This window comes from Mus musculus, chromosome 8 (assembly GCF_000001635.26).
Source record: "Mus musculus strain C57BL/6J chromosome 8, GRCm38.p6 C57BL/6J".
In the NCBI taxonomy this organism is placed as follows: Eukaryota; Metazoa; Chordata; class Mammalia; order Rodentia; family Muridae; genus Mus; species Mus musculus.
The window spans coordinates 61,083,428-61,110,032 of record NC_000074.6 but is presented as its reverse complement, the minus strand read 5'-3'; the positions used below and the strand labels follow the sequence as shown (position 1 = coordinate 61,110,032).

The 26,605-nt window shown below is 38.0% G+C and overlaps 1 protein-coding gene across 8 annotated transcripts in view; it reads right to left on the bottom strand.

Annotated features, from left to right (window-relative positions):
• Nucleotides 1-26,605, bottom strand: part of Nek1 (NIMA (never in mitosis gene a)-related expressed kinase 1) — a 138,193-nt gene that overhangs the window by 21,317 nt on the left and 90,271 nt on the right. For all 8 annotated transcript variants that reach the window (XM_030243338.1, XM_030243339.1, XM_030243340.1 and 5 more), the window contains 8 exons: nucleotides 23,506-23,634; nucleotides 20,536-20,595; nucleotides 20,234-20,462; nucleotides 11,505-11,657; nucleotides 9,989-10,153; nucleotides 5,800-5,920; nucleotides 4,394-4,482; nucleotides 3,000-3,238 (listed from right to left, as the gene is read on the bottom strand). In XM_030243338.1, coding sequence (XP_030099198.1) covers nucleotides 3,000-3,238; nucleotides 4,394-4,482; nucleotides 5,800-5,920; nucleotides 9,989-10,153; nucleotides 11,505-11,657; nucleotides 20,234-20,462; nucleotides 20,536-20,595; nucleotides 23,506-23,634 — 1,185 coding nt within the window. The remainder of the gene's footprint in view (nucleotides 1-2,999; nucleotides 3,239-4,393; nucleotides 4,483-5,799; nucleotides 5,921-9,988; nucleotides 10,154-11,504; nucleotides 11,658-20,233; nucleotides 20,463-20,535; nucleotides 20,596-23,505; nucleotides 23,635-26,605) is intronic.

The following is a 26,605-nucleotide window of genomic DNA, read 5'->3' as shown; positions in this document are numbered from 1 at the left end:
TCTCAGAATAGGCAGGACAACTTTCATTCTTGTCTCAGATGGCCATGGATTACTATGCTGTTTTGTGTTTTCCTCTTGCCTCTTTGCACCAAATCTACCTGAGGTCTATAGTACGGGTAAAACCTTCTGTATATACTTCCAGAGTGAGTATTTCAATAGGAGTCTTGTAGCTCAACTAAGGTTTTAAGAGGAAATCAATACTCAAAAGCATTACACAATTTGAATTTTAGCCTACTAGACAGGAATACATTCAGAAGCCTGGGCTAAGGACAGGTCTATAGAAAACACATGGGGAGCTAGGGAGATGGTTCAGCTGGTCTGGAGTTTCATCCCCAGCACTCATGTAAAAATCTTGGGACAAGTGATGGGTATTTGTAACCCCAGTGCTGGGGAGGCAGAGACAGGATTCCTGGCCTTTGTTTGCCAGCCTAGCTTAACTGTTGCTTAAAGAGCAATGCCAGAGTTTGACCACTGGCCTTCACATGCACATACAACGAAAGTACATAAATTATCTGATAGTGCTTGTTTGCCTTTGTATTTAACGCTGAAGACTGTAAATTTGTTTTGGTAATTTACATCTTCTAGTGTCTGCCATTTAAAGTAAACAATAAAATTTAACATTTCTAAGTTGAAGACGCATATAACTAAATACCTCAAATGATGTATTTTAAAATATAGTTAAACATTAAAGAATTCTGGCAATTCAATTACATATAGGAGCAAATAGATAAAAATATTGAATCTCACAGATATAAATACAAATTAAAAAAATACTATTAATTTCTCATTGAAGAGTTAATTTTAAGTAAATTATGATAGTAATGCTATGTAGCATACAAAGGAATCAATATTCTTCATTCTTCAATGAGGAACTGACAGCACAAAGACTATTTTCATATTTTTATGTGTTTATATTTGTGAGATCAAATATTTTTATCAATTTCCTCCTATACATAATTGAACTGCCAGAATGACTTAATTTTTAAATGTGTTTCAAACTACATCATTTTGTTTTTCAAATTTAATTCATGTGCATGTGGAATGAGTGTGTAGACCAGAGGTCTACATTAGCTTTCTTTCTTAGAAGCTTCTCTCTACTTCATTTTTTGAGACATGGTCTTTCACTGACCTGGAACTCACCAATTTGATAGACTGGCTGGACAGCAAGCCCCAGGGACCTTCCTGCTCTGCCTTTGCAGCACTGGGATTTCAGGTGGGTACTGCCCTGCCTGGTTTTACATGGGTGCTGGGGGTTCAAACCCAGGTTTAAGCTTACACATGAAGCACTTTATTAAGTGAACAATTTCCATAGCCCCAAAACTATTAAAGAGAAATAAAATGAATTATGAATTTTAAGTATCACCTATAGAAATTTATTTTATAGAAATAATTATAGAATAAACAAAGGCAGAGGCTCAATGATAGAAATGTATTGTTAAAAATGTGATACGAAGATAGTCCAACAAAAATCTCAACATCATGCAGAGTTCTCCCATAGACTGACTCCCCAAATACTACAGACTTACAGTCCTTGGTTGTCCCTGAGGTGGAAAGTCCCTATTGCTAAAGAAACTATGCACTTCAGATACAGTTCCCAGAGGCCCCTGATCTGGAAGTGGCCTGAAGGCCTATTCTCTGATGAGTAGTTTTCATGGTACTAGAAGGTATCCTGCAAGCTTCCCAAGTTAAAACAAACAAACAAAACCTAACAGTGATACCCAGCTGTGATGTCTATGAACTGCACTGACCAATATATAGGCACTATAACCTTAAGAGTGCAGTGGCACACATAACCTGGCAGTAACCAACAGCTTTCTAGTTGGATTTAAGACCTACTCAACGAGAAAGAAATCATAACTCGTAATGGAAAACTATCCAACTACCCATGGCTAGTGAAGTCATGAATTCTGGAAAAGAACCTATAATCTTCACTTTACTAAGCCAGGATAATTCCTAACTATATTCTAAATATTTGTCCTTATACTCACAAAGTATAAATGTAGTCCTTACCTTTCACCAAGGAAGCTTTTCTCTGCAACAGACAGAGATCAACACAGAAAACTACAACCAACCAAAATGCAGAGTTGTGGAGCTATGTCCCAATGGATACAAAACAACTCCCATAGCTAATAATGCTCACAGAACATTGGGGAAGAGGGAATAGAAAAAGTGTAAGAGCCAGAGGATCAGAGAGTTTGCTGTAAGATAGTATCTTCCACTAATGATGTCAGAAGCTACAACTATAAAGTGTTACTAACAGGACTAGCTAAACATGAGCTAAACAAAGCTAACAAAAATTGATATGCCAAAGTAGATGGGGAAAGCCCACAAGGCCTTAACCCTATATAAAGGACTACAGGCAATAAAGAAATACTGAGAGTAATACTGATCTTCAGTAAGGAAGTGCAGAACAATTGGTGATTCAATACTAAATGATCAGCCCTAAAACATAAACAATTAACATATAGACTAAACAGATTATATTAAGGAATATATACATATATACATGTAACAACTAATGAAAACAGAGGCCGTGAATTTGAAAGACAGCAAGGAGGGGCATATGGGAGGGTTTGGAGGGAGGAAGGGGAAGGGAAAAATAATGTAATTATAATCTCAAAATTAAAGGAAGTAGTAATAATGATATAGCAACTTAATGGAGTATTTGGTCATTCAAGATACTATGAGAAGATATTTAATGGCTGTTATTTTTTGTTCACATCAGAACAATATTTATAATACTGTAACATATACAATAAAAATAGCTACATAAACAATATATGGAGTATATCTCCAAATAGGATAGTCATTGAGAGAGCAAGCATGGCTCCATAGCTATTTGCTAGTAACTAAAAAGAACCCTAGCCAAAAAAAATAGGGGATTATTGTTGCTTTTGTGTGTGTGTTTGAACTTGTTTGGCTCAATTAAAGCCCAACACTGGCAATCAAGCAGTGCTATCACTGCAGAGAGAGCATTATCTATCTGAGACCACACTTGCCTTTGGATTGTTTGCATCAAACAGACCAGTTGAAAGTCCAATCAGTAAGGAATTCTTGCTCTTAGTTTTTGGTGGAGAATCAGAGTGAGATCGAATTGGAATTGGTTCTTCTGGTGAGCAATGAACTGCCTGAACTAAGTTCAAGTCCTTAGAATGAACCACTTTCTGGAAAATCGATTCTGGCTGTACTGACTTCTCTACATCACAGCCAGACTGCGGAGAATCGTCTACTGCAGGATCTGTGGAATACAGAAGAGTTTATACACTAAGTCTACAAAAGAGCATTTAAATTCTAAATATCAACAAGTTTTATATACTATTTAACATGAACTCCATCCAAAGGGCTGGAGAGAGAGATGGCTTAGTGGTTACAAGCACTTGTTGTTCTTACAGGGACCTGGGTTTGGCTCTCAGGACCCATATAACAGCTCAAAAACATCTTTATTTGAGCTCAATGAGATCTGACATGCTCTTCTGGCCTTCATGGGTAGCAAGACTACATGTGCAATACACAATTGTGTATACAAACGCAAACTTCTCAGGCACATAAAATATTTTTTAATTAAAAAGTGAATTCCATCCCAAAACAACCTCATACCAGGAAAACGGAATCAAAGTATACATGGAAGTATACTGAATATTACCATATAAATAATCTCTAAGGAAATATAGTATTTTAATTTCAGGATTTAATAGATGCTTTCATTAAGTTGCAAGTTTTATTTATTTATTTATTTATTTATTTATTTGCTTGTAGTTTTTTTTTCTTTTCCATTTTTTATTAGGTATTTAGCTCATTTACATTTCCAATGCTATACCAAAAGTCCCCCATACCCACCCACCCCCACTCCCCTACCCACCCACTCCCCCTTTTTAGCCCTGGCGTTCCCCTGTACTGGGGCATATAAAGTTTGCGTGTCCAATGGGCCTCTCTTTCCAGTGATGGCCGACTAGGCCATCTTTTGATACATATGCAGCTAGAGACAAGAGCTCCGGGGTACTGGTTAGTTCATAATGTTGTTCCACCTATAGGGTTGCAGATCCCTTTAGCTCCTTGGGTACTTTCTCTAGCTCCTCCATTGGGAGTTTTAAAATATAGAAATTCAAAGAAATATAAAAATTCAGTTTAGACAATCATTTTTCAGTTTATTTTCTTTATGCAGAGTGGAAAATTATTTATATTATCTTATATTTTAACCAATAGTATTTTTAAAAGAAACCAATGTATTCACTGCCCTTAGTATATTAGTTTTATTTTAGCAGTAATTCTTTTCATTTTGAGCAATATAACTTACCAAAAAGTTACCAGCTTAACTTACAATTCTGGGCTGGCTAATGCAGATTCTTGTTCTCTAGGCCTATTTTCATTTAAAAGAAAATTATGATGAATTTACCTCTCTGATCCTTACAGGATTGGTCCACGTTCCCTGGAATTCTATCTTCACAAACTTCACTCTGCTGCACAGCAACCTTATCTTCCAACCTTCCATAGACAGGTGAACCAAACAAAATTAAAAAAAAATACCACAGTTTATTAGAAATAAAACTTCCTCATATAAAGAAAATGAAACCCACATCTACTAGTATCCCCTGCTTCCTTGTCCAAGTATTTTCTCATTTTTATATAATACTTTCTCTTGTAAGCACAATGTATTTTCTACTTTGAGCAAAATGAAACTCACCAATCACTAGTCACCAATCATTCATTCATTTTGAATGTCAATAGCGGTAGAATCTTCATTTGAGGAATGACTAAATTACAAATGCAATTCACTTAAAATTATACCTCTATGTTTCTAAACCAAACACATCTACTTTTGCAAAAACACTTTATATAAATTATTACTTGTTGAAGCATCACAATATATAGCATCAGTAAGTAGTGATGAAGTAGTGGACTTATTGAGTCATCCTTACATCCATGTAGTAGAATATGGAATATATATATACACATATATATTCATATATTAATGAGAGAAAACTTCCTAGACTATGAACTTCTAAAAATATATATTTTATATGCATGTGTATTTATGTGTGTGTGCATGCATGTATGTGTTTGTGTACATACATGAGTGTATGTATGTGCACCACAAGTGCACAAGGACAGAAGAGGGCATCAGTTATGCTAAAACTAGAGTTCCAGGAGCCTATGAACTGCCATGTCTGTGCTGGGAACCAAACCTAGGTCTTCTGCAAAAGCTGCAAGCCCTCTTAACCTATCTCCCCTGGTCCCCAGACTACTGACTTTTTAAAAAAACAAGCAAGGTGAGGATGGAGAGATGGCTCAGTAGTTAAGAGAACTTGCTACTCCTTCATGAGGACTAGGGTTTGGATCCTAGCATAATTATGGGAAAACTCATGAACACATAAGCTTCAGCTCCAAGGGATCTAATGTGCCTCCTTGACTCCATAGTACCTGTGCACACACATGTGAGCACACACTTGCACAGACACACAAATAAACTTTTTAAAGCTGAAAAGGTGGAAAGCATTGACTATTATTATACTAGCAACTATATTTGGAATGGGCTGAAGACCTTTGTTTATACATACTATAAGTTATCTGCAGAGAAATATCAGAATTTAGATGAAAGGAAATGCAGGCTGGTAAGACATTTACTGTTTATTGTCATGTACTTTGTGATTTCTGACCCATGTGAATAACTATTATGAAATCAGATTATATGGTGCTACAATATGAAGTTATTAAACTAGAATATTAGTTCATGCAGCATTACTTATTGAAGAGCTTTCTAAAGGGACTGAGCTTTGAAAAGTATAGAGAAAGACAACTTACTCAGTTTCCTTAGCTGCTTCCTTCTCTCTAGTCCACACATCATTAAGAACAGGTGGCAAACTCCCATCTGTGTGTGTGCTACTTGGCTCTTGTAGAACTTCTGTTTCCAAATCATCAGGTTCTTCAAAGAAAATCAGATGTCAGAGGAAAGTTTCTTCGAAAATGGACTGAATAAACTTTAATTAAGTTATCACTATAATTTGCTTAACTAATGCTAATTATATACAAACCAGTTTTAAGATTTCTGTGTTAGTCCTGTAGAGTAGTCACTTCTGAAATGAAAAGACTAGTCCTTTCATCTTTTTGGTATAACACAAATACTTGATTACTGTGTACAATACTCATTATTATATAAAATGTATGCCTTATTAAAATTATAGTAATATGTAAATAAGCTTAAAGGCATCAAAACTAAAAAGTAAAGATACCTGTTGTTACAGTTTGGAGAAATAGACTGTGATATTAATGATTAGGAAGGAAACTGTAACCTTTAAAATCTATTTTCCAACAAATACACACACACACACACACACACACAATATGATTACCTGGACTTTTACAATGGCCTAGAAAAAAAGTGGACTATGGAAAATCTATTTTCATTTATATCCTCAAATAATTAATAGCTAGGGAACTATCCCTGTTATTCTGGCAGTCTTTAAAAAGTATTCCACATATGTATGTATGCACATATGTACACATATGTGTATGTATATGTCTACATGGGTGTATGCATATGTACAAGGATGTGTGAATGCATACAGAGGCTAGAAGAGAGCTAGATCCCTCAGAGCTGACATCATTGGGGTTTGCAGGATGCCAGCTGTGCTGGGATCCAAACTCTGGTCCTCGTGATTAGTGCTTACTTGCCAAGCCTTTGTTCAGCCCCATGATACTTCTCTTTTTCCTGTCTGAGAGCTTATACTGTTACTTCATTCAATACCATGCTCACTTTTCTAGAATTGAGACATACTTTTATTGCTTACATTTAAATTTCTAATGACTTTTCTTGACCCATTGTGAAAGACAAGAGACATACAAATTCTAATAATTTTTATCTGTGGCTCACATGAATGTTTTTGGTCATTCATATACAGTAAGCACTGAGGGAAAAGAACCTATTTCTTGTTTTAGTATGTAATTCTGTTCTTGTCAAATAGAGAAAAAGAGGTAGTGGCAAATGGTTTGGTTGTTTCCAGAAAGGAGCTGACACAACTTTTCCTTCAGGGATGAATTTTATTAAGAGAAAAGACCTCAAGATAATGGGAGCTATGATCAGACTTTGACACAGGAAAGCATTAAGAAGGATAGCACCTTCTACTAGACAATGTAAAGAAGAAGGTCTGATGGAGGACAGCTTTCCCTGTAGAACCTAGAAAGCAGTTTTATTAAGAGGTACAGCTTAAAATAAGAGACAGACAGCTGCCATAGACAGGATGACAGATGGGGGCAACTCTAGAGAAGTCCCCTGAACAAAGGGAAGGATCTGACTTCTATATCCTTCCAGAGCTGACATGACACTCTGCATCACATGACTTAGTTCAACGTAGCCCCCTGACAGCACTGAGGAGCCACATTTAGTATAGCTCTATGAATTAGGGGTGGTAAAACCACAGCACAGATGGCTCCCAGACAAAGAACTGCAGGGAGCAAAGCCTGATCTCTTCAGGCTGTGGGGCTGGACTGTGGAGTGATCAGCTTCCTAAAGGGGCAGGTCCACAGTCCAATACCCCCACTAATCTTTAGCCATATTAAAACCAACTAACTTACTTTATTCTGTAAACTCAATTTGTGACTACACTCTTCACAAAGCGTAAAATATGTACTCCACAGCTCTTTGCAGGGAATGTTAAGCTTGCCAGCCCCAATCTAGGCTATACAGCCTTCATTACTGCATACTTATCCTGTTAGTTGATTTCATTTCTTAAAAGTTTTATTCTTAATGTTTAAGAAGGACACAATATGCTGTCTTGTTTAAGCTACTATAATAAAATATCAGAATGGGTGGCTTAAATAGAAATTAATTTCACTTAGCTCCACAGGTCAGAGAATCTAGTATCAGGATACCAGCACAGTAAGTTCTGGAGAAAGATGCTTTCTTCTAGGTATACTGACAGCCTTTTTCTTCCTGTATTTCTAGCATGACAAAGGCTGGCTCTCTGGCCTCTTGTTAGAAGGATACTAATGCCATTCATGAGGCTCTACTTTAATTCAAACTTAATTACCTCCAAATACACAGGGAATTAGATTTCAACATATACATCTTTTGAGGAGCACAGACATTATTCTGGAACATCCACTACTACCATGCTTCTAGCTCTTATACTATGATGAACTAAAGATGGTTGCATGAAACAGTCTCTGACAGTCTTGTTTTGCAGAAGGTACTGTTTTACCTTCACAAATGAAACACAATGGAGGTGATGCTACTCCAATTCATGACTGGATGGTTAAGAAAACTGGCAGCTTCTGGTTGGTATCTGGAGGTCAGGGGCATTAGAAGAGAAGTTCATCTAGCTTAGAAGAACCCATGGCAATTTTCTGAGACTAAAAGATCAATTTGTGTGTAGAAGGAATGTAGTAATTTTTAGTTACTGGGCAGAAATGGTTAAAAATGGCTACAGATTCTTTAGCACTCTTCCCTTTGAAGGGCAGGCCTGGCTTCCTACAGTGGGTTGACTTTGTGGGTTTGTGACAACTATGACCAACAGAGATGCTAATTCCCTTGTTAGCTTTAAAGAAATAAGTAGCAAACAAACAAACAGAAACGTAAGTGGCTTTTACTATAGCATCCGAGATGGCTGTAGATTCATTAGAACTTTTCTTTTTCAGAGGGGACTTCTGATTCCCCCATCTCAGACTCAAAAGATGACTAAAGTCATCACAGAGGGAAGCACAGAAGATGGGAAAAACAGGGGCTGGAGAAATGCTCAGCAATTAAGAGCACTGGTTGTTTTCTAGAGGACCAAGGTTTAATTCCTAGCATCCACATGGCTCTCAAAGCAGGAGGGAGAGAGACCTACGTTACTAAGCCTCTGAAGTGTACCTTCCAAGATGGTGGAAAAGCCATCAGGCAGTCTTACTGATCTCTTAGGCAAAGACACAGTGTATTAGAAAACTCATAAGTCAAGACTTGACTCAGTCCCTGATTCATAAAATACTGCGATAAGAGGGCCTGTTCTTAGTGTGGAAGGCCACACATGCCTGAATTCTAGAACAACAGCAGTGACAGCAGGACTCTGTATTCTGGAAGACCAGCCTGGCCCATATAACAACCCTTGAAAACTCTTGGTCGTAAAAATCAAAAACAGCGTTTTGCAAATTGTATCTTGTATCTTGGGTATTCTAAGTTTTTGGGCTAATACCCAAGATACAAGATACAATTTGCAAAACACATGAAACTCAAGAAGAAGGAAGACCAAAGTGTGGACACTTTGCCCCTTCTTAGAACTGGGAACAAAACACCCGTGGAAGGAGTTACAGAGACAAAGTTTGGAGCTGAGACGAAAGGATGGACCATCTAGAGACAGCTATACCCGGGGATCCATCCCATAATCAGCCTCCAAACGCTGACACCACTGCATACACCAGCAAGATTTTGCTGAAAGGACCCTGATATAGCTGTCTCTTGTGGGGCTACGCTGGGGCTTGGCAAACACTGAAGTGGATGCTCACAGTCAACTATTGGATGGAACACAGGGCCCCCAATGGAGGAGCTAGAGAAAGCACCCAAGGAGCTAAAGGGGTCTGCAACCCTATAGGTGGAACAACAATATGAACTAACCAGTACCCCGGAGCTCATGCCTCTAGCTGCATATGTATTAGAAGATGGCCTAGTCGGCCATCATTGGGAAGAGAGGCTCCTGGGTCTTGCAAACTTTATATGCCTCAGTACGGGTGAATTCCAGGTCCAAGAAGTGGGAGTGGGTGGGCAGGGGAGTGGCAGGGGAGTGTCTGGGGGCCTTTTGGGATAGCATTTGAAATGTAAATGAAGAAAATACCTAATTAAAAAAATAAATTAAAAAAAATCAAAAACAGGAAGAAAAAAAAAGCCACAGTTGCTAAAAGTATAAAAATAGTGAGCCTAATTCGAGGTAATTACTTAAACATATACACAAATTTTGATGATAAAAAAGAAAAACTTTCAGTATCAAATGCAACTTAGCTAATTAAAATCATTATAATATACCTTCCACATTTCCTTCTGACATTTGTGGAGACACCTCAGTAAACTTTGGACTTTTCGTTTCAGTAGAATCAACAGTAGCTGATGGATTTATTTCTTTTGAAATGCACTGCAGATTCTCTTCTTCAGTAAGTAAGGGTTTGTAGTTCTCCTCTTCAGCATAAACCTCTGCAGAAGCAAAAGAATGAAAAGTCTACTGCTCTCAAAAGGTCTTGAGTTTACTTGCAATGACATTTAGAGCAACACACAGACAAACATAAAACACCCCAACTCTGATTGTTGCAACAAGTAGTTACTAGTAAAGCTCTATTATACACTAATAACTAAAAACAAGTTAAGATAATGTACAGCCAAATTTGATTCCATAACGACCTCTAGGATGTTTAACACAGTTTTCATTTTCTTTTTCTTTTTGGGTAAAATACCTGTATTAGAATCAAACTTTAAAAAGTATTAACCACCTTTTTTTTTTCATAATAGCAACTAATACTTCTAATTTGTTATAAATTCTGTACACTTTGGCTGTTTCCAGGAAAGAACTGGTTTATTGTACAACAGCTGCCTGCAGCTATCTGCTCTCAGCATTCCTGTGTGACTGCTGAACATTTTAGTAGCCGCTGTACCTGCTCCCTAAAAGCAATTCTGTCATAGGTAGATGATTTTATATACACAATAAGTAATCCTGCCAATATGCAGACCTCTCAGTTCTCAACCTCACTGTCTTAGTCTTAAGCTATGCTTTAGAGACCTTGTAAATTATGGCCTCTCCAAAGTCCCAACTTTCAGAATCCCCATTTCTAACCTTCAGGGCTGTTTCTTATGGCTATGATATTCACCTTTGGCAAGAATGAACAACCTTCTTTTGCCCTTTTGTAACATATGCGGCAGGCTCTTTTCAGTCTATTTCTCAGAATCTCGCTGACCACTATAGAACATGTCAATATCCCCATGTCCTAAGTCAAATTTTCACATGCTTTAGATATGAGTTTTGTCCTAAACATCAAGGAACAACAGAGAAAAGAGAATGCAAAAGGAAACACACATGTCCAGACCCTGTCCATGTCTGGATTCAGTTCCATTCATTCCCTACCTGTGAACAGGCATCACACAGCTGCTCTTCCTTAAGTGCTGCTGTGACACTCAAACACCTAAAATTCATGGGTCCAGAATGTCCTCCTATTGTCTCATGACAGCTATTCTTCCCAGTCCAAGAATAATGATACACAAACTTACCACACATTTCTTTTACTCAATTTAATTCCTTAGTCTCTTTTAAAGATACACCAGGAATCTTAAATTATTCCAACATTTTCCCTCATGGAAGACATGCGTGCATTTTTCCAGCTCCCTCATCCAGGTTTCCTTCATTTAGTTTCCTCATTTAGATTTCACTCAGGTCTAAGTCATAACTCAAGATTCCTTTATAACAACCACCACCCAGAACGGAAAATAATTCCACACAATAAAATGAAGACATCTTAACACATTAATTTTTAATAATATTGGTACTTAAGCTTACCACTTTTAAAAGATGTGTTTTCTAGTAGTTCTGTCTGTAGCTGTAATTCAGCTTCTCCAAGTATCTTCAGCACAGAATCTGTAGGGTTTTTCCCCCAGACTTTTCTTGGAGAGCCATTAGAATCTAATTTAATAACCTCTCCCACAGTATGTTCTGTGAGGAAAGAAATATAAGAAAATAATCCTCAAAAATAGAGTAATTCATTGTTTAGTAATTTAATTCCTATTATCCAGCCAAGTGCTTCAGGCTAAAAGCTAATATAAAAATAAATTATAAGGTAAATATACATATGGGCTAAAAGGAAGAAAATAGTCTAAGAAAATCTCCCTTACTTTAGGTTATATATCATAAGCAGATAACTAACATTTCCTTTTTACAATAATAATAATTCTGGATAATTAATTTAAATAAAATTTAGCAAAGCAAAAAATAAATAAAATAAAAATTTAAAACCCAAATATATATACTTAAAGAGTAATATATATTATATTACAGGATATACATTTATAATTATAGCCCACACAAGGAGAGATTTTTTTAAAGGCTACTTATGATTAATTTTGGTTGTCACCAAAACTGGACCTAGAATCAGCCAAAGGGCAGATTAAGGGGAGCACCTGTAAGAGATTTCCTTGATCAGGTTATGTGAAGTGGGAAGATAGGTCCTCACTGTGGACAGCACCTTCTGGTGGCAGACCAAGTCTCTGAAGCTTCGCTTTTTGCCTGCTTGCCTTCACTCTCACTGGCAAGCTCATCTATTCTGTTGCTGCTGCTTCTATCTTTGCTTTATTCCTTCCCTGATTGCAGAACCTAGCTTCTTTGGACCAGTGTGCTCCGTAATCCTTCAGGCCTTTAGTCCCAGACTAGGAATGATGAAGCATCAACCTCACAGAGTGAGCAGCTACTGGATTCTTAGCCTTTCAGGTGTGAGACGGACATTTTTGGAAGACCCAAACTGTGTCGTGTAAGCCAATCTAATAAGCCCTCTTGTAATATAGATTCACTCTATAGGTTATGTTCCTCTATTGTACCTTGACTAAGATACCATCTGAAAGATACTTTATTAGGATTTAGTATGTAGCATAAAGAGGAACAGCAAACAGACTCCAAGATATAATAAGAAACGCAAATCAGCAAGAAATTATTGGTTCGTACTTCTGACATGACTAACACGAGGGACCTAATTTTCAAAAGTATAGCTAAGGTAAAAGACACATGAATCACGAAAGAAGATACAAACTGAATTGTTTTTCTAGTTTTAACTGTGTGTGTGTGTGTATAAGTATATACAAACATAACTGAAGTGTAAAAGTCAATATGAAGTGTCACAGCATTAGAATGGCTATTCTTACAGCATAAAAGTTTGCTGAGATGTATAAAAGACTCTGGGTCTGGCTAATCCTGATATATGATTTTTTTATTCACAAGTTCTTTATAATAATTTTTCTTTTTTCGAGACAGGGTTTCTCTATGTAGCTCTGGCTGTCCTGGAACTTACTTTGTAGACCAGGCTGGCCTCGAACTTAGAAATCCACCTGCCTCTGCCTCCCAAGTGCTGGGATTAAAGGCATGCGCCACCACTGCCTGCCTATAATAAATTTATAATTTAAGTGGTTAAAACTGGATGAAACATAGGAATAAAACTAAAAACTGAAAGTTATTTGGTATGTGATGAAGAGTGCCAAGTAATGCCAACAGAAAAGAAAATTTCTGGAACAAATGAAACTGAAAAAACTGAATACCCATTTTAAAAAAACAAATCAGTCTCTTTAAAGCAAGGGGAGTTCAAAGCAGGCAGGGTTGGTGGTCAGTCTGCATTGAAAGGACAGATCTTGAAGTCTAAGGAAGATAGAGAGGCTAGTGCCCATCAGAGAAAACAGATTTCACAAAGCTGATGCATGCCATTAGCTGAACATTGACTTGTGCATCAGGTGCAAGGGAATCACTGTTGTCTTGAGAGAAGCCCACCCAAAGGGATGGGAGGAGTAAGTCTTGGAGTTTATGAAGAGCCAGGAATACATCCTATCCATCAGTGAGAACAGCAAGACTTACAATTCACCAACGAGCCGAGCCATTAGGCAGATTGTTTAGAAAGGTTGTTGACTCAGTAGACGGGAAGGATTAGCCATAGACTAAACACTGCCTGATCCCACTTAACAGAGCTTAGGAAGACCTACAAGGATCAAGATATTCATAACTAACTTAACTCTATTCCAGTACAAAGGTCAAGAATAATGACAAATATAAAAAAAATATATAAATGCCATAACAAAATTTAGTGTTTTGCTCCTAAACAAAATAATTAAGAATAGTATGATCAACCAATGAAAACCAATGTCCAAATGACAGAAATGATGACACTACTTACAGGAGAAGGACATCTATAGTGATTATCACAGCTGAATTCTACTGGTTCAACAAACTAAAGAATACTGGCCATGGGAGTGACAAGGAAGGAAAGTTGGCCCAGTACATAGTTCAACTGTAGAGTACCTGCATAGCATGCAGAGGCCCTGGGATTGACCCCATCACCAAAAGAAGAAAAGGAAGGAAGGAGAAATGTTATTAGACTTATAGGAGGGAAAACCAAAACCAACAAAACAAAACAAAAAAACCTCAAACAAACAAACAAAACACTGGGAAAGTGACATCCAAGAGTTTTCCTAAAATGGTAACAGCTATGACCCACAAACCCAAGAAACACAAGCCAACCAATAGGATGGATGTGATGACAAGGTATCACCACCAAACTCCCTGGCACTAGGCCTTTAGGAGAATGAGAAGTTGCAAGAGGACAGCCATACAATGCACACAGAGGAGCAAGGACAGCCATACACTGCACACAGAGGAAGAGGACAGCCATACACTGCACACAGAGGAAGAGGACAGCCATACACTGCACACAGAGGAAGAGGACAGCCATACACTGCACACAGAGGAGCAAGGACAGCCATACACTGCACACAGAGGAGCAAGGACAGCCATACACTGCACACAGAGGAAGAGGACAGCCATACACTGCACACAGAGGAGCAAGGACAGCCATACACTGCACACAGAGGAAGAGGACAGCCATACACTGCACACAGAGGAGCAAGGACAGCCATACACTGCACACAGAGGAAGAGGACAGCCATACACTGCACACAGAGGAGCAAGGACAGCCATACATTGCACACAGAGGAGCAAGAGCAAGGATAGTCATACACTGCACACAGAGGAGCAAGGACAGCCATACATTGCACACAGAGGAAGAGGACAGCCATACACTGCACACAGAGGAGCAAGGACAGCCATACACTGCACACAGAGGAGCAAGAGCAAGGATAGTCATACACTGCACACAGAGGAGCAAGGACAGCCATACATTGCACACAGAGGAGCAAGGACAGCCATACACTGCACACAGAGGAGCAAGGACAGCCATACATTGCACACAGAGGATGGCTAAAACTGACAGTTATCGATGGCTTCACAAGATAAACTAAATAGTGGAACAGTGTTTTCAGAACAGGAAAGAAAAAAAAACCCATTAGGCTAGAATTCCATAGTTCATGAAAAAATATTTGCTAAAGGCAGGCATGGTAAACATTTACAGACATATACAAGTTGGGAGAACTAAATTAGTGAGATTACAGCACTGCAACTCTTAGCTCCTCTTCACCAAAGATGAAGAGCACTGGAAATGGCAAATACAAAGTAGACACATAGGCCCTTGTCACTTACTGCTTAAGTCTCCCTAGAGAACTAATGGCTAGAAAAGATCATGAACTTCATAGCATAAGTACAAGCAGAGTAATCGCCTCACCCATAACAATAACAGCACAAAGGCAGGAAAGGAGTCAGTACAAGATTGTTATGATCCACTACAGGCTAAGCACTGAAGTCGTTTGAAAAAACATTCCATAAAAATATATACTGTTAACTCCAAATCGTTCTGAGCTAGCAGACTAATGAAGTGTAGCTAAGAAAGCAAGAGGAAATAGAAGAAAAAAACATATGGGTGATCAGAGAAAATAAGCAAGGTGGTATATTTAAATTGTACAGATTGTAAATAGTATAAAAATACTATTTAGGTGTTCTGAGTGGATTAAAAAAGGCAAACCCACATTCACTATAAATGCCTAAATAGACTGAGCAGAGGAGAGGGACAGATATAGTAACCTAACATGATTATGAAGTGATCATGTCAGTGAAAATGATTATACCAACAAAGAATTCTTTAAAAGAAAGAAATTATTAAAAGTCATAACACAGATGCCTCTCACAAAGGATTATGATAAGTCAAAGAAGCCAGAAAGAAAAGAACAAAAAACTTAGAGGGTTGACTTACAACCCTCATTCTAGAATGAGAATAGATAATCTAAGATGGGAGAATCTCAGACAAAATAGCCTCAGGTAGACAAAAGAAGGACTGAGGAAGAGCTGTGACAATTTGGGGTGATGGCAATGCTCTATGTATTACTAGCAGTTAGCGTTGTGCAGTATATAGGTCCACACTGTACAATCACAGTGTGTGCGTACCATTATCCGTACAATAACAGAAAAGGAGAAAACATCTGATGTGAATTCTGATGATGACTACATGCTGTGAAACCCTTACAGAACAGAATACTAACATCTGTAGTTTACTCTGAGTTATGTTAAACATAAGACTGACAAATAGAGCTTAGATATTGACAAGGTACAGTAAGGCACTAATGGCATATATAAATGGATGGTTTACAACACACACTGTAACATTATTTAAATTTTGCTACAAATTTGAAATGTTTTATTATAAAATTCTAGGAATTTATGTATGATAACACAATGGAATAAATATTACACCAACATAAATAAAGAGAATTTTAAAATGAAGTACTTACACTTAAAAATAAAGTCAAGAACAATGCAAATAATAAAAATTGGATATAAATAATGCAAAATAAAGGTAGAAATGTTTACAAACATGTTCATGTATATATAAACACACATACACATATATACATATATACACACATATAAACATATACATGCACAGGAGACAGAGACATGCAGAGCTCTGAGTTCAAAGTCAGACTACAGAGCAAGTTCCAGGACAGCCAAGCTTAGGTAGTTGCTTAGGAAGGAGGATAAAAACAGATAGCTAGTGTCAACTTGACAGAGCTGGAGTTATCAAAGAGAAAGGAGCTTCAGTTGAGTAAATACCTCCATGGGATCTAACTGTAAGGCATTTTCTCAATTAGTGAGCAAGGGGGAAAGGCCTCTTGTGGGTGGGACCATCTCTGGGCTGGCAGTCTTGGGTTCTATAAGAGAGCAGGCTGAGCAAGCCAGGTGAGGCAAGCCAATAAAGAACATCCCTCCATGGCTTCTGCACCAGCTCCTGCTCCCTGACCTGCTTGAGTTCCAGTCCTGACTTCCTTTGGTGATGAACAGCAGTATGGAAGTGTAAGCCGAATAAACCCTTTCCTCCCCAACTTGCTTCTTGGTCATGATGTTTGTGCAGAAACCCTGACTAAGACAGCTAGTGATGATGTAATAGAACAAGGGTGGTATGTTCCAGTCTAAGAAAGCATCAGAATTCAGCAGCTTTGGCCACGTGGCTCTGGCTTTAGAGTCAAGAACAGAAGGGGTTACTGAAATAATTGATGCTGGTTAGCTGGAACTAACAAATTAGCAGTGATTGTACTGGTTTTGAAGGCATGAAGGGGTCATGGAGAGCATCTGAGGCTTGGCACTGTGGAAGGCCAGGAAAAGCCACTTGGTGAAGGTACAGCATCAGTTGCAGCTGACAGCCCAGCACTGAAGGGGTAATGATGCAAAGTTGAGGCTTGGTACCATAAAGAGAGCCTATGAGAGGCTATTGGTGAAGCCTAGTTGCAGTGGAAGACCCCAGTGTATTGGAGATGCCAGTACCATGGGATGATCACCAAGAACAGAAGTTGCAGTGGAGTAGATCAACCTGAGCTTAGAGTGCTACAGAGAGCAGAGCTGGAGAAGTGACCCAAGCCCTTTGGAGGAGCCCAGAAGATCATGTGTGGGTCCCAGACATTGAAACAAGAAACTATAAAGTTAAAATTACCTTAGAGACCCCAAGATGTTAGATTTGGAAAGCAGTGAAATATTTTAAGTGGGGCTTATAGGCCATCCTAATAGGAATATAGAAGACATTGGTGCTGATGGTGATTTGAACTCTGGGGGCCTAGCTAAAGTGGTTTCTGAGAAGAATTTGAGTACGCTGCCTGTAATTCATCTGTAATTTTAGTGAAGAATGTGGCTGCTTTTTACCCTTGGCTGAAGAGTATGTCTAAAGCTAAGGTAAAGAGATTTAGATTAATTGCATTGAAAAAGAAGTTCAAAAAAATCCTAGTTTAGACTTTGTCCCATGATTCACTCTTATGAGCATCAAGCACAGAAAAATAAGAAAAGAAAAATACAAAATATATGGCTCAAAGAGTAAAGGGGCCACTCAAACACACCTCTCTTCCCACTTCATTTCATGTCCTTAAAACAAAACAAAACCCCCCAAACCCCCAAAAAACCTACTGAGTCAAATTTGTGTTATCCGCACACTCCTGGGAACATGACCATTCAGTGGAGGATGACAGAGATAATAGGCTTTAAAAACCTCCAACTCTTCCCTCACCCAGAAGCCACAAGCTCTCTATAGTTAGGATAGAAACCCAAAACTGCTTTCCTCTTCAAGATAGAATGTTGACTGGCTTGATCTCCTACAGACAACCACAGCACTATAAATTTATGAGTGCAGTGCTCCTGCCACGCCCAGAAGATGCTGTTATGATCCAGTCATCCTCAACCTCAGGTCTTACATCTTTCCAGCCCTCTTCCATGACAGTTCCTGCATGCCTGTGTGCTCTCTAGCCATCTCTCCCTCACCATATGTCATTGTGTGCGTGTGCGTGCGTGTGTGTGTGTGTGTGTGTGTGCGTGTGTGTCTGTGAGAGAGAGAGAGAGAGAGAGAGAGAGAGAGAGAGAGAGAGAGAAAGAGAGTGTGTGTGTGTGTGTGTGTGTGTGTGTGTGTGTGTGTATATGTTTTATAGATATTCCACTTATGGCTAAGCACTTCAGTTCCATTTATTCTCTGCACTTTGACCAGTTGTGAGTGTCTACATTAACCACAATTTTTTTTTTTTTTTTGGTTTTTCGAGACAGGGTTTTTCTGTGTAGCCCTGGCTGTCCTGGAACTCACTCTGTAGACCAGGCTGGCCTCAAACTCAGAAATACGCCTGCCTCTGCCTCCCGAGTGCTGGGATTAAAGGCGTGCGCCACCACGCCCGGCTCAGAAGACCAAAATTTAAAGTCTCCCTTCCATGCTAATAAGTCTATAATATTTGCTTAAGTCAGAAGAAACTCTTTATGATAAGGATCCATAGAGCCCTCCCAAGGCTCCTTGTTTAATTTTCTTGTCATAAAATTTGAATTTTAGCCATTCATGTTGAATTATATCAAGTTTCCTAAGCTTCACAGGTCTGGGAGCTAGGGATAGTGGTGCACACCTGTCGTTCCAGCACTTGGAGGACAGGCAGGACAATCACGAGCTCAAAGGCAGGAATACATAGTGAGACATGGTGAGATAAAATTTCCTACCCCTGAGTTCTGCTTACTCTCTGCCTAAACCCTTGGCTGGGCTTTGGCTTAGCTAACTACTACTTTCACCAAGTGCTTAAAGAAACCACTTGCTTGACTTCCAAAGACTCATTTCTGCCACTGTAAGTATTCTCAGAGTAGCCCATTGTTATTAGTGTGTTATTTATCAACAACAATTTCCTTTTGCTTGCACCCTTTCTATTCCTATCCTACCCTCCTTAAGAGGGACTATCCTTAGCTATCATCATGTTTCTACAGCTTATGAGTAGTTGGCATACAGCATAAAGAATTATTGGGCTTCTGTACAACTGAAAAGAATTTGACAAAAATAGTTATTGAAATCAGTTAAAACAAGTTTTCTTCATAGTCACACTTGTTTACTTAGATTGTGAAGAGACCATATGTGTCTTTTTTTTTTTAATGTATTTCCAGTGCCTAGAATAATGTAAGAATAAGAACACAGTTGGGTGCTTGGGAATTCTTGCTACATAAATCACGAAACTCCTCCTAAATGTCTAAGAGGACTTTCAGAGCTTTTATTGCTCATTTTTATTAGACATTACTGCTAGAGTTGGGCAAAGTAGAATGTACTCAGCATTCAGAGGCAGAGGCAAGAGGATTATAAGTTCAAGTCTAGCCTGATATACATTTAAGTATATCTCACAAAATGAAGAGCTGGGGAGCTGGGCAATATGTGTCTGTAATTTAAGCACTTGGAAGACAGAGAAAAGAAGACTGTGAGTTCAAGGACAGTCCTAGATACATAGTGAGACATCTTGTCTCCCCACTAAGCACCCCCTTCACTCCAATAAGAACAAAAAACCAGTAACAATTTAACATGGTATAAAGGGTTCAAAACAAATTTAAATACATTTAAATTTAGTTTAAATTTAATTTAGTTCTCTCTTCTCTGATTATACTCATATAAAAATCTTTGCCACTGCAAAGACCAAACTTTTTTAATGCTCTTTATATTTTACTCTTTATATTTTACTAGAAGATACTTCATGCCCATCCTCATGGGATGCCCATAATTCTACCTCTTTCAAGCCATCTACATGTTGATTTCTTTGGATGGCCAAGATATGAGTTTATGTGAGTGATAAACCAAGCCATGACATTAACATACTCATACATACTTTCGGTTGCAGAGAAGGATGTATCCAGTGTCACTGCATCGAGAGGAATCACAAGCTGACCTCCCATCTCCCACTTCTTGCGATCAGAGGAAATGGCATTTTCTGTCTCATACTCTCTCTCATCTTTGTGACCAACGGTCTCACAAGAACCTGAGTGATGCTGCTTTTCCTTTTCATCCTCTTGAGCTTTAAGATTTTCATTTAGCCTACGCAGGATTTCTCGCTTACTCTGAAACAGTTACATGTTAGTAAGCATATTATTAAATCAAATGCCTGACAGAAGTTTTGAAAACTGTACTTACTGAAATAGCACTGTTACTCTTTTCCATTTCTTCTTCCTGGGTATCAGTTAAACTTCCATCCTTTAAACACAAGACGGTTAAAGAGTAAGAGTTAAAACCATTTAAAACTTTATGGTAAAACAGTTGATAATTTTGTTTCTTTTAACGTTTCATTTAACTGACCTCTGTGAACTTTTCTCATTCCTGTAAAATGTTAACACAACTTCTTTCATTATCAGTAATAATAAACATTTAAAGATTATCAATCAGTTAATAAGATTAATAAGGGTCAGTTCTCAATTATGTGCCACATTTGTGGATTACAGCTAACAATTATCTCTTTGTCCTCTTCAGCATCTAATTTTTGGTAATTTAAAGTCAACAAAAGATGTGAACAGAGGGCTGGAGAGATGGCTCAGTGGTTAAGAGCACTGACTGTTCTTCCAGATGCCCTGAGTTCTATCCCCAGCAACCACATGGTGGCTCACAACCATCTGTAACAAGCATTCAATGCCCTCTTCTGGTGTGTCTGAAGACAGTAAAACTGTACATACATATAGGAAACAAACAAACAAACAAATCTTTTTTTAAAAAAATGTGAAAAGAGAATCCATATACTTTGTTTACTAGAGTTAGAAAAAGGGTCTCTATTTTTGCACTTTTTTTTTGTTTCTTAAAAAAACAAAACAAAACAAAAACAAAAAAATAACCAAAATACAAAGAGTTTCTGGGGCTAGAGAGAAAGCCCAGTAAAGAACACTGGCTGCTTTTGCCGAGGAACCAGGTATAATTTCCCAGTAGTCACAACTATCTGTAATGCCAGTTCTAAAAGATCTAACACCCTTTCGGCCTCTGCGGACATCAGGCATGCATGTTGTGCACAGAGATACATACAGGCAAAACACCAATACATATAAAATAAATATACCTTAAGAAGAAATGATTCTGGGGACTGAAGTTGTCTCATGCAAGTGTTCTACTAACAGAGCTAAATTCTCAGTCCCAAGGAATCTTTTGGTAGATAAAAGTAATTCAGGATAACCTGTGTTATTCTGAAACCATCTTTACGTTATACACACACACACACACACACACACACACACACACACACACACACACACCAAAGCCATAGGATTAGACATAATTGACAACTTGTTTTTTTTCGCTCTAAGGAAAGAGGTTAGAAAGAATCAAGAATAGACTCTTACTTATCTGTGTCATTAATAATGTAGATGTTACTTCTGATTAGCACAATGAAGACATTCTAAACAACTTAATATTTAAAAACATATGAAAAGGAAAAGATTAGTTGTTATGAAGCCTGTGACTCAGTGTGACTAAATAATCTTCAAAGTTTTAAGTAAGCAGTTTCTAAAAATATCACAGAGTAATAAAAGCCATTTAGTCACATGGATTATCTCAAATTTTATAGTATTTAGAAAACATAAGAGAACAGTGGTCAGATGAAAGTAATACACATAAACAAGACAAGGAGGATTTTACCCAGGAAAGCAGTCAGAGAGATGAACAGCTACTTGAGATGTGAGACTGGGTACCAGGAAGGAAATCACACAATGGTATCTAAAGTTGCTGTGAACAATGCGGCACATGCAAAGTTATTATCAGAAAGAGACAAAACCTACTGGGGCAACAAAGATTCTTATATGAAGCACTGAAGAGTGAGCAGGAAAAGCTTAATACTCTGCACAAAGCTCTAAGAAATCTTTGTAGTAATCAATAACCTCTGCAGCATGAAAAAAAACCTAACGAATCTCATGAAATCCAAGTTACAGGCAGTAGCTAGGGAAGGGAACCAAGGTTGCTGACTTGTTGGGCTCAGTAGATGGCTTTCAGGACCATGAAGGCCAAGCAGGCACTCCAAACTCTGAGCCATTTCTCCCAGTCCCAAATAGTCTTCACATTTTAGATACTTACAAGTTTAAACTTACACTTATTCACATTTGTTTGTTTATTATCTGTATGGTATACAGAGGCTCAGAAGTAGAAGGTGAGAAAATAACATATTAAATGTAATTACAGTGAATATCATTTACCTTGTTACAAAATTTCAAATAGTTGGGACTTTGTTCCTAGAGTTACTTTAAGTGCTAAAGAGATATAATTCTTAAAAAATTGCTAATCATAAAGTTTAGGGTATAAAACTGTTTGCCACATTGTTTTCAGTTATTGCTTTCCATTGATTTTTTTACTGCAATTATTTAGCACAGGCACAAACATGAGTGGCTGCTTGCTGCTGCTACAACTGCATGCACATGGATGTCAGAAGAAAACTTGTAGGAGTCATTCTCTTTACTATGTGCATCAATCTCAGATTGTCAGGCATTGTGACAAGCAAATTTCTCCACTGAGTCATCTTACCAGCCTGTTAGTAAACTGCTTTAAAGTGGAAGTCATTTTAACCTATGTCCCCTACTCCTAAACTGGTTCTAAGAACTCTCCACTACCTTGCCAAAACCCACAGGTGCTCATTCTCATATTTAAAATGAGTAATGCCTATAACCTATGTATATCCTTCATATAATCGGAATTTCTAGATTAGTTACAAGATATAACAGAATGACATACCGCATAACTATAGCATTATGTACCATTTACATAGTTATATGGTTTAACAACAAGAAATATCACTCAGTACTATAGATGCCATCATTACAGACAGGCCTGTGTGATACACAGCAGTAACATGACTTTGTTTCTCAAACACTCTGGGTCTGAAATTGATTGACTATGTATATTGGGAATCCTTAGAAACAGAGTCCTCAATATAAATTGATCCATGACAGAGTCCTAGATAAATCCTACTGGCAGAAAAGTTCCAATAGTCACTTCAAAAAATGTTCAAAAAATGCAAGAAGATAGATTCTCTAGAAAAAACAAGGAGGCATTTGGAATTAAGGTCAATTCACTAAATTTATTTTTATTTAAAATAATCTCTAGTCTTTGAGGAGTTCTAAATTTTATGAAACTTACCAGGCCCACTTCTTTCAAAGCTGAAGTCACAGAAATGACAGGCTTCACCTGCTGCTTTGATGGAGAACCACCTGTTTCAAGAAGTTCCAAAGGCAGAGGAACATCTGAGCTTTTTACCCTCGCCACCAACTGCAGGAGACAGAATACACACTTAGACGTGCTGGATTCCATATTTTCATGGAAAAACAGAAGGCATAGTACATGTACTTTTATGCACAGTACAGATCTGTCTCATTCCTTAATTACTTGTTGTTAAACACTATGATACATCTGCTGGTGAAACAGTGAACACGAAAATCTTCCAACCTCATAGGTAAATATAATCCTAAATAAAACTGGTTACCACTGTTCAACAGTGTCTCATAAAATGATCCCCCAAAGTCTTCTAGAAAGAAAATGTACTAACAAGCTGAAAGGTGCATTATATTCCTATCTGCACCAAACACCATGTAGATAATGAATAATGAGAATTAGTAAGCTCGATGTTCTCTCCTAAAGGACTGCAGACTGTAATGGAAAGCAGGAAAGAAGCAAAGCTCTATGTTACCGAGAGACGCCAATGGTCTGGAGTAGACTGAAACAACAAAGATGAGCGAGAACTGACTGTGCAGGTCAGAAGAGGTGATGAAGACAGTAGCCTCCCTGGCACCCTCCCCCCACCCCCACCCCCGGCGCTCCCCCAGCAGCCCTCAAAGTCAAACTCAGGCACTTCTACAGCCAAAGCTTCAAACTCCAACTCATTAGCATTATGATTTTTCATTATTTCTTGGCCTAAGACTCATTTTTTTTTCTGTAACAAAAGAGCACTGTCCCCATTTTCTCTTTTCTGAAGAGATCAAATGAAATAAGTAGTGTGAAGCACACAGCAAGTATTGATTTAACCTCTATCAAATAAGGTCATCTGGCTTAAGCACCAAAAGCCTAGACTGAGCTTACTTATGAATCAGCTTGCAGGAACCATGCTTCTGATCTCTAGAATGCACAATAAAAACAAAAGGTCATGTGTGCACAATCAGAGTTTAAGTTTCAGTAGTGCATTCAGGGTCTTAGAACAGAAGTTCACAAGAGACAGTGAGCCACAAGCCAAATGCTTTACCTATTAATTCAAACAAAACTCAAGATTCAAAAAGATTAAAAAGTAATAGAGTTGTATGAATAATTAAATAGAAGTTATAAAATGTGTTGAAATAATTTCATCAAGGTAAGTATGTAATTAAATGGCCTTCGCAACTTTACGGTTCATTTAATTCATGATTTTAAAGATTATCTTAAAAGTCATTTTTGAAATTATTGGGCAGGTAACCTAAAACATAGGGACAAAGAGGAAATTCTGAAAAAAAAAAAAAAGACCCATATGCAAATTCCCTCATTGAGTTATACTTCACTTAACCATAATTATTTTTATGTATGTATGGATACCAAAGATGGGTGTTATGTGTCTTCTTCAAATACTCTCCATGTTTTTTAGTAGGTGCGATGTCTCAGTGAACCTGGAGCTTGCAGATGTGACTAGATGGACTGATGAGTGAATCTCAAGGATCTTCCTGACTCAGCCTCCCCAGCCCTGGAATTACAGGTGAGCACTGCCTTGCCAGCATTTATGTCAGTGCTGTGGATCTGAACTCAGGCTTGTACTAGCAGGAACGTTGCCCCTATGGCATCTCTCGATCTGCTTGTATACATTCTTGTGAAAAAGTTCTTTCTGGGGTTGTGTGGGGGGTGGGCAGAGTTCAACAGTAGAATAGACAGCTGTCTAATCTGAGGATGTACTTGATACACAGAACCTTAAAAAGTTAAGGTTTTTTTTTAATTCACATAATTCTTAAATTCCTAAACTACTATATAAATATTAGTGCAGCTCTCTGAAAATGTACACATGTAATCTCATGTGCCATAGGGAGGGCTTATGACAGAGCTCAGCTGTGTCTAGAATTTGTCTAACACAAAGCACTGGGTTCCAGCCCTTGTACTTCATAAACCTGGCTTGGTGGTAAATGCCTCAAAGTCCAGCACTCATAGATGGAGGAAAGAAGATGCAAAAGTCATACAGAAACTAAGAGAACACAAATTCCAGCCAAGGCTACCATACCCAGCCAAACTCTCAATTACCATAGATGGAGAAACCAAAGTATTCCACGACAAAACCAAATTCACACATTATCTTTCCACGAATCCAGCCCTTCAAAGGATAATAACAGAAAAAAACCAATACAAGGATGGAAACCACGTCCTAGAAAAAGCAAGAAGGTAATCCCTCAACAAACCTAAAAGAAGACAGCCACAAGAACAGAATGCCAACTCTAAAAACAAAAATAAAAGGAAGCAACAATTACTTTTCCTTAATATCTCTTAATATCAATGGACTCAACTCCCCAATAAAAAGACATAGACTAACAGACTGGCTACACAAACAGGACCCAACATTTTGCTGCTTACAGGAAACTCATCTCAGAGAAAAAGATAGACACTACCTCAGAATGAAAGGCTGGAAAACAATTTTCCAAGCAAATGGTAGGAAGAAACAAGCTGGAGTAGCCATCCTAATATCTAATAAAATGGACTTCCAACCCAAAGTCATCAAAAAAGACAAGGAAGGGCACTTCATACTTATCAAAGGTAAAATCCTCCAAGAGGAACTATCAATTCTGAATATCTATGCTCCAAATACAAGGGCAGCCACATTCATTAAAGAAACTTTAGTAAAGCTCAAAGCACACATTGCACCTCACACAATAATAGTGGGAGACTTCAACACACCACTTTCACCAATGGACAGATCATGGAAACAGAAACTAAACAGGGACACAGTGAAACTAACAGAAGTTATGAAACAAATGGATCTGACAGATATCTACAGAACATTTTATCCTAAAACAAAAGGATATACCTTCTTCTCAGCACCTCATGGTACCTTCTCCAAAACTGACCACATAATTGGTCACAAAACAAGCCTCAACATATACAAAAATATTGAAATTGTCCCATGCCTCCTATCAGATCACCATGGACTAAGACTGATCTTCAATAACAAAATAAATAATAGAAAGCCAACACACAGGTGGAAACTAAACAACACTCTTCTCAATGATACCTTGGTCAA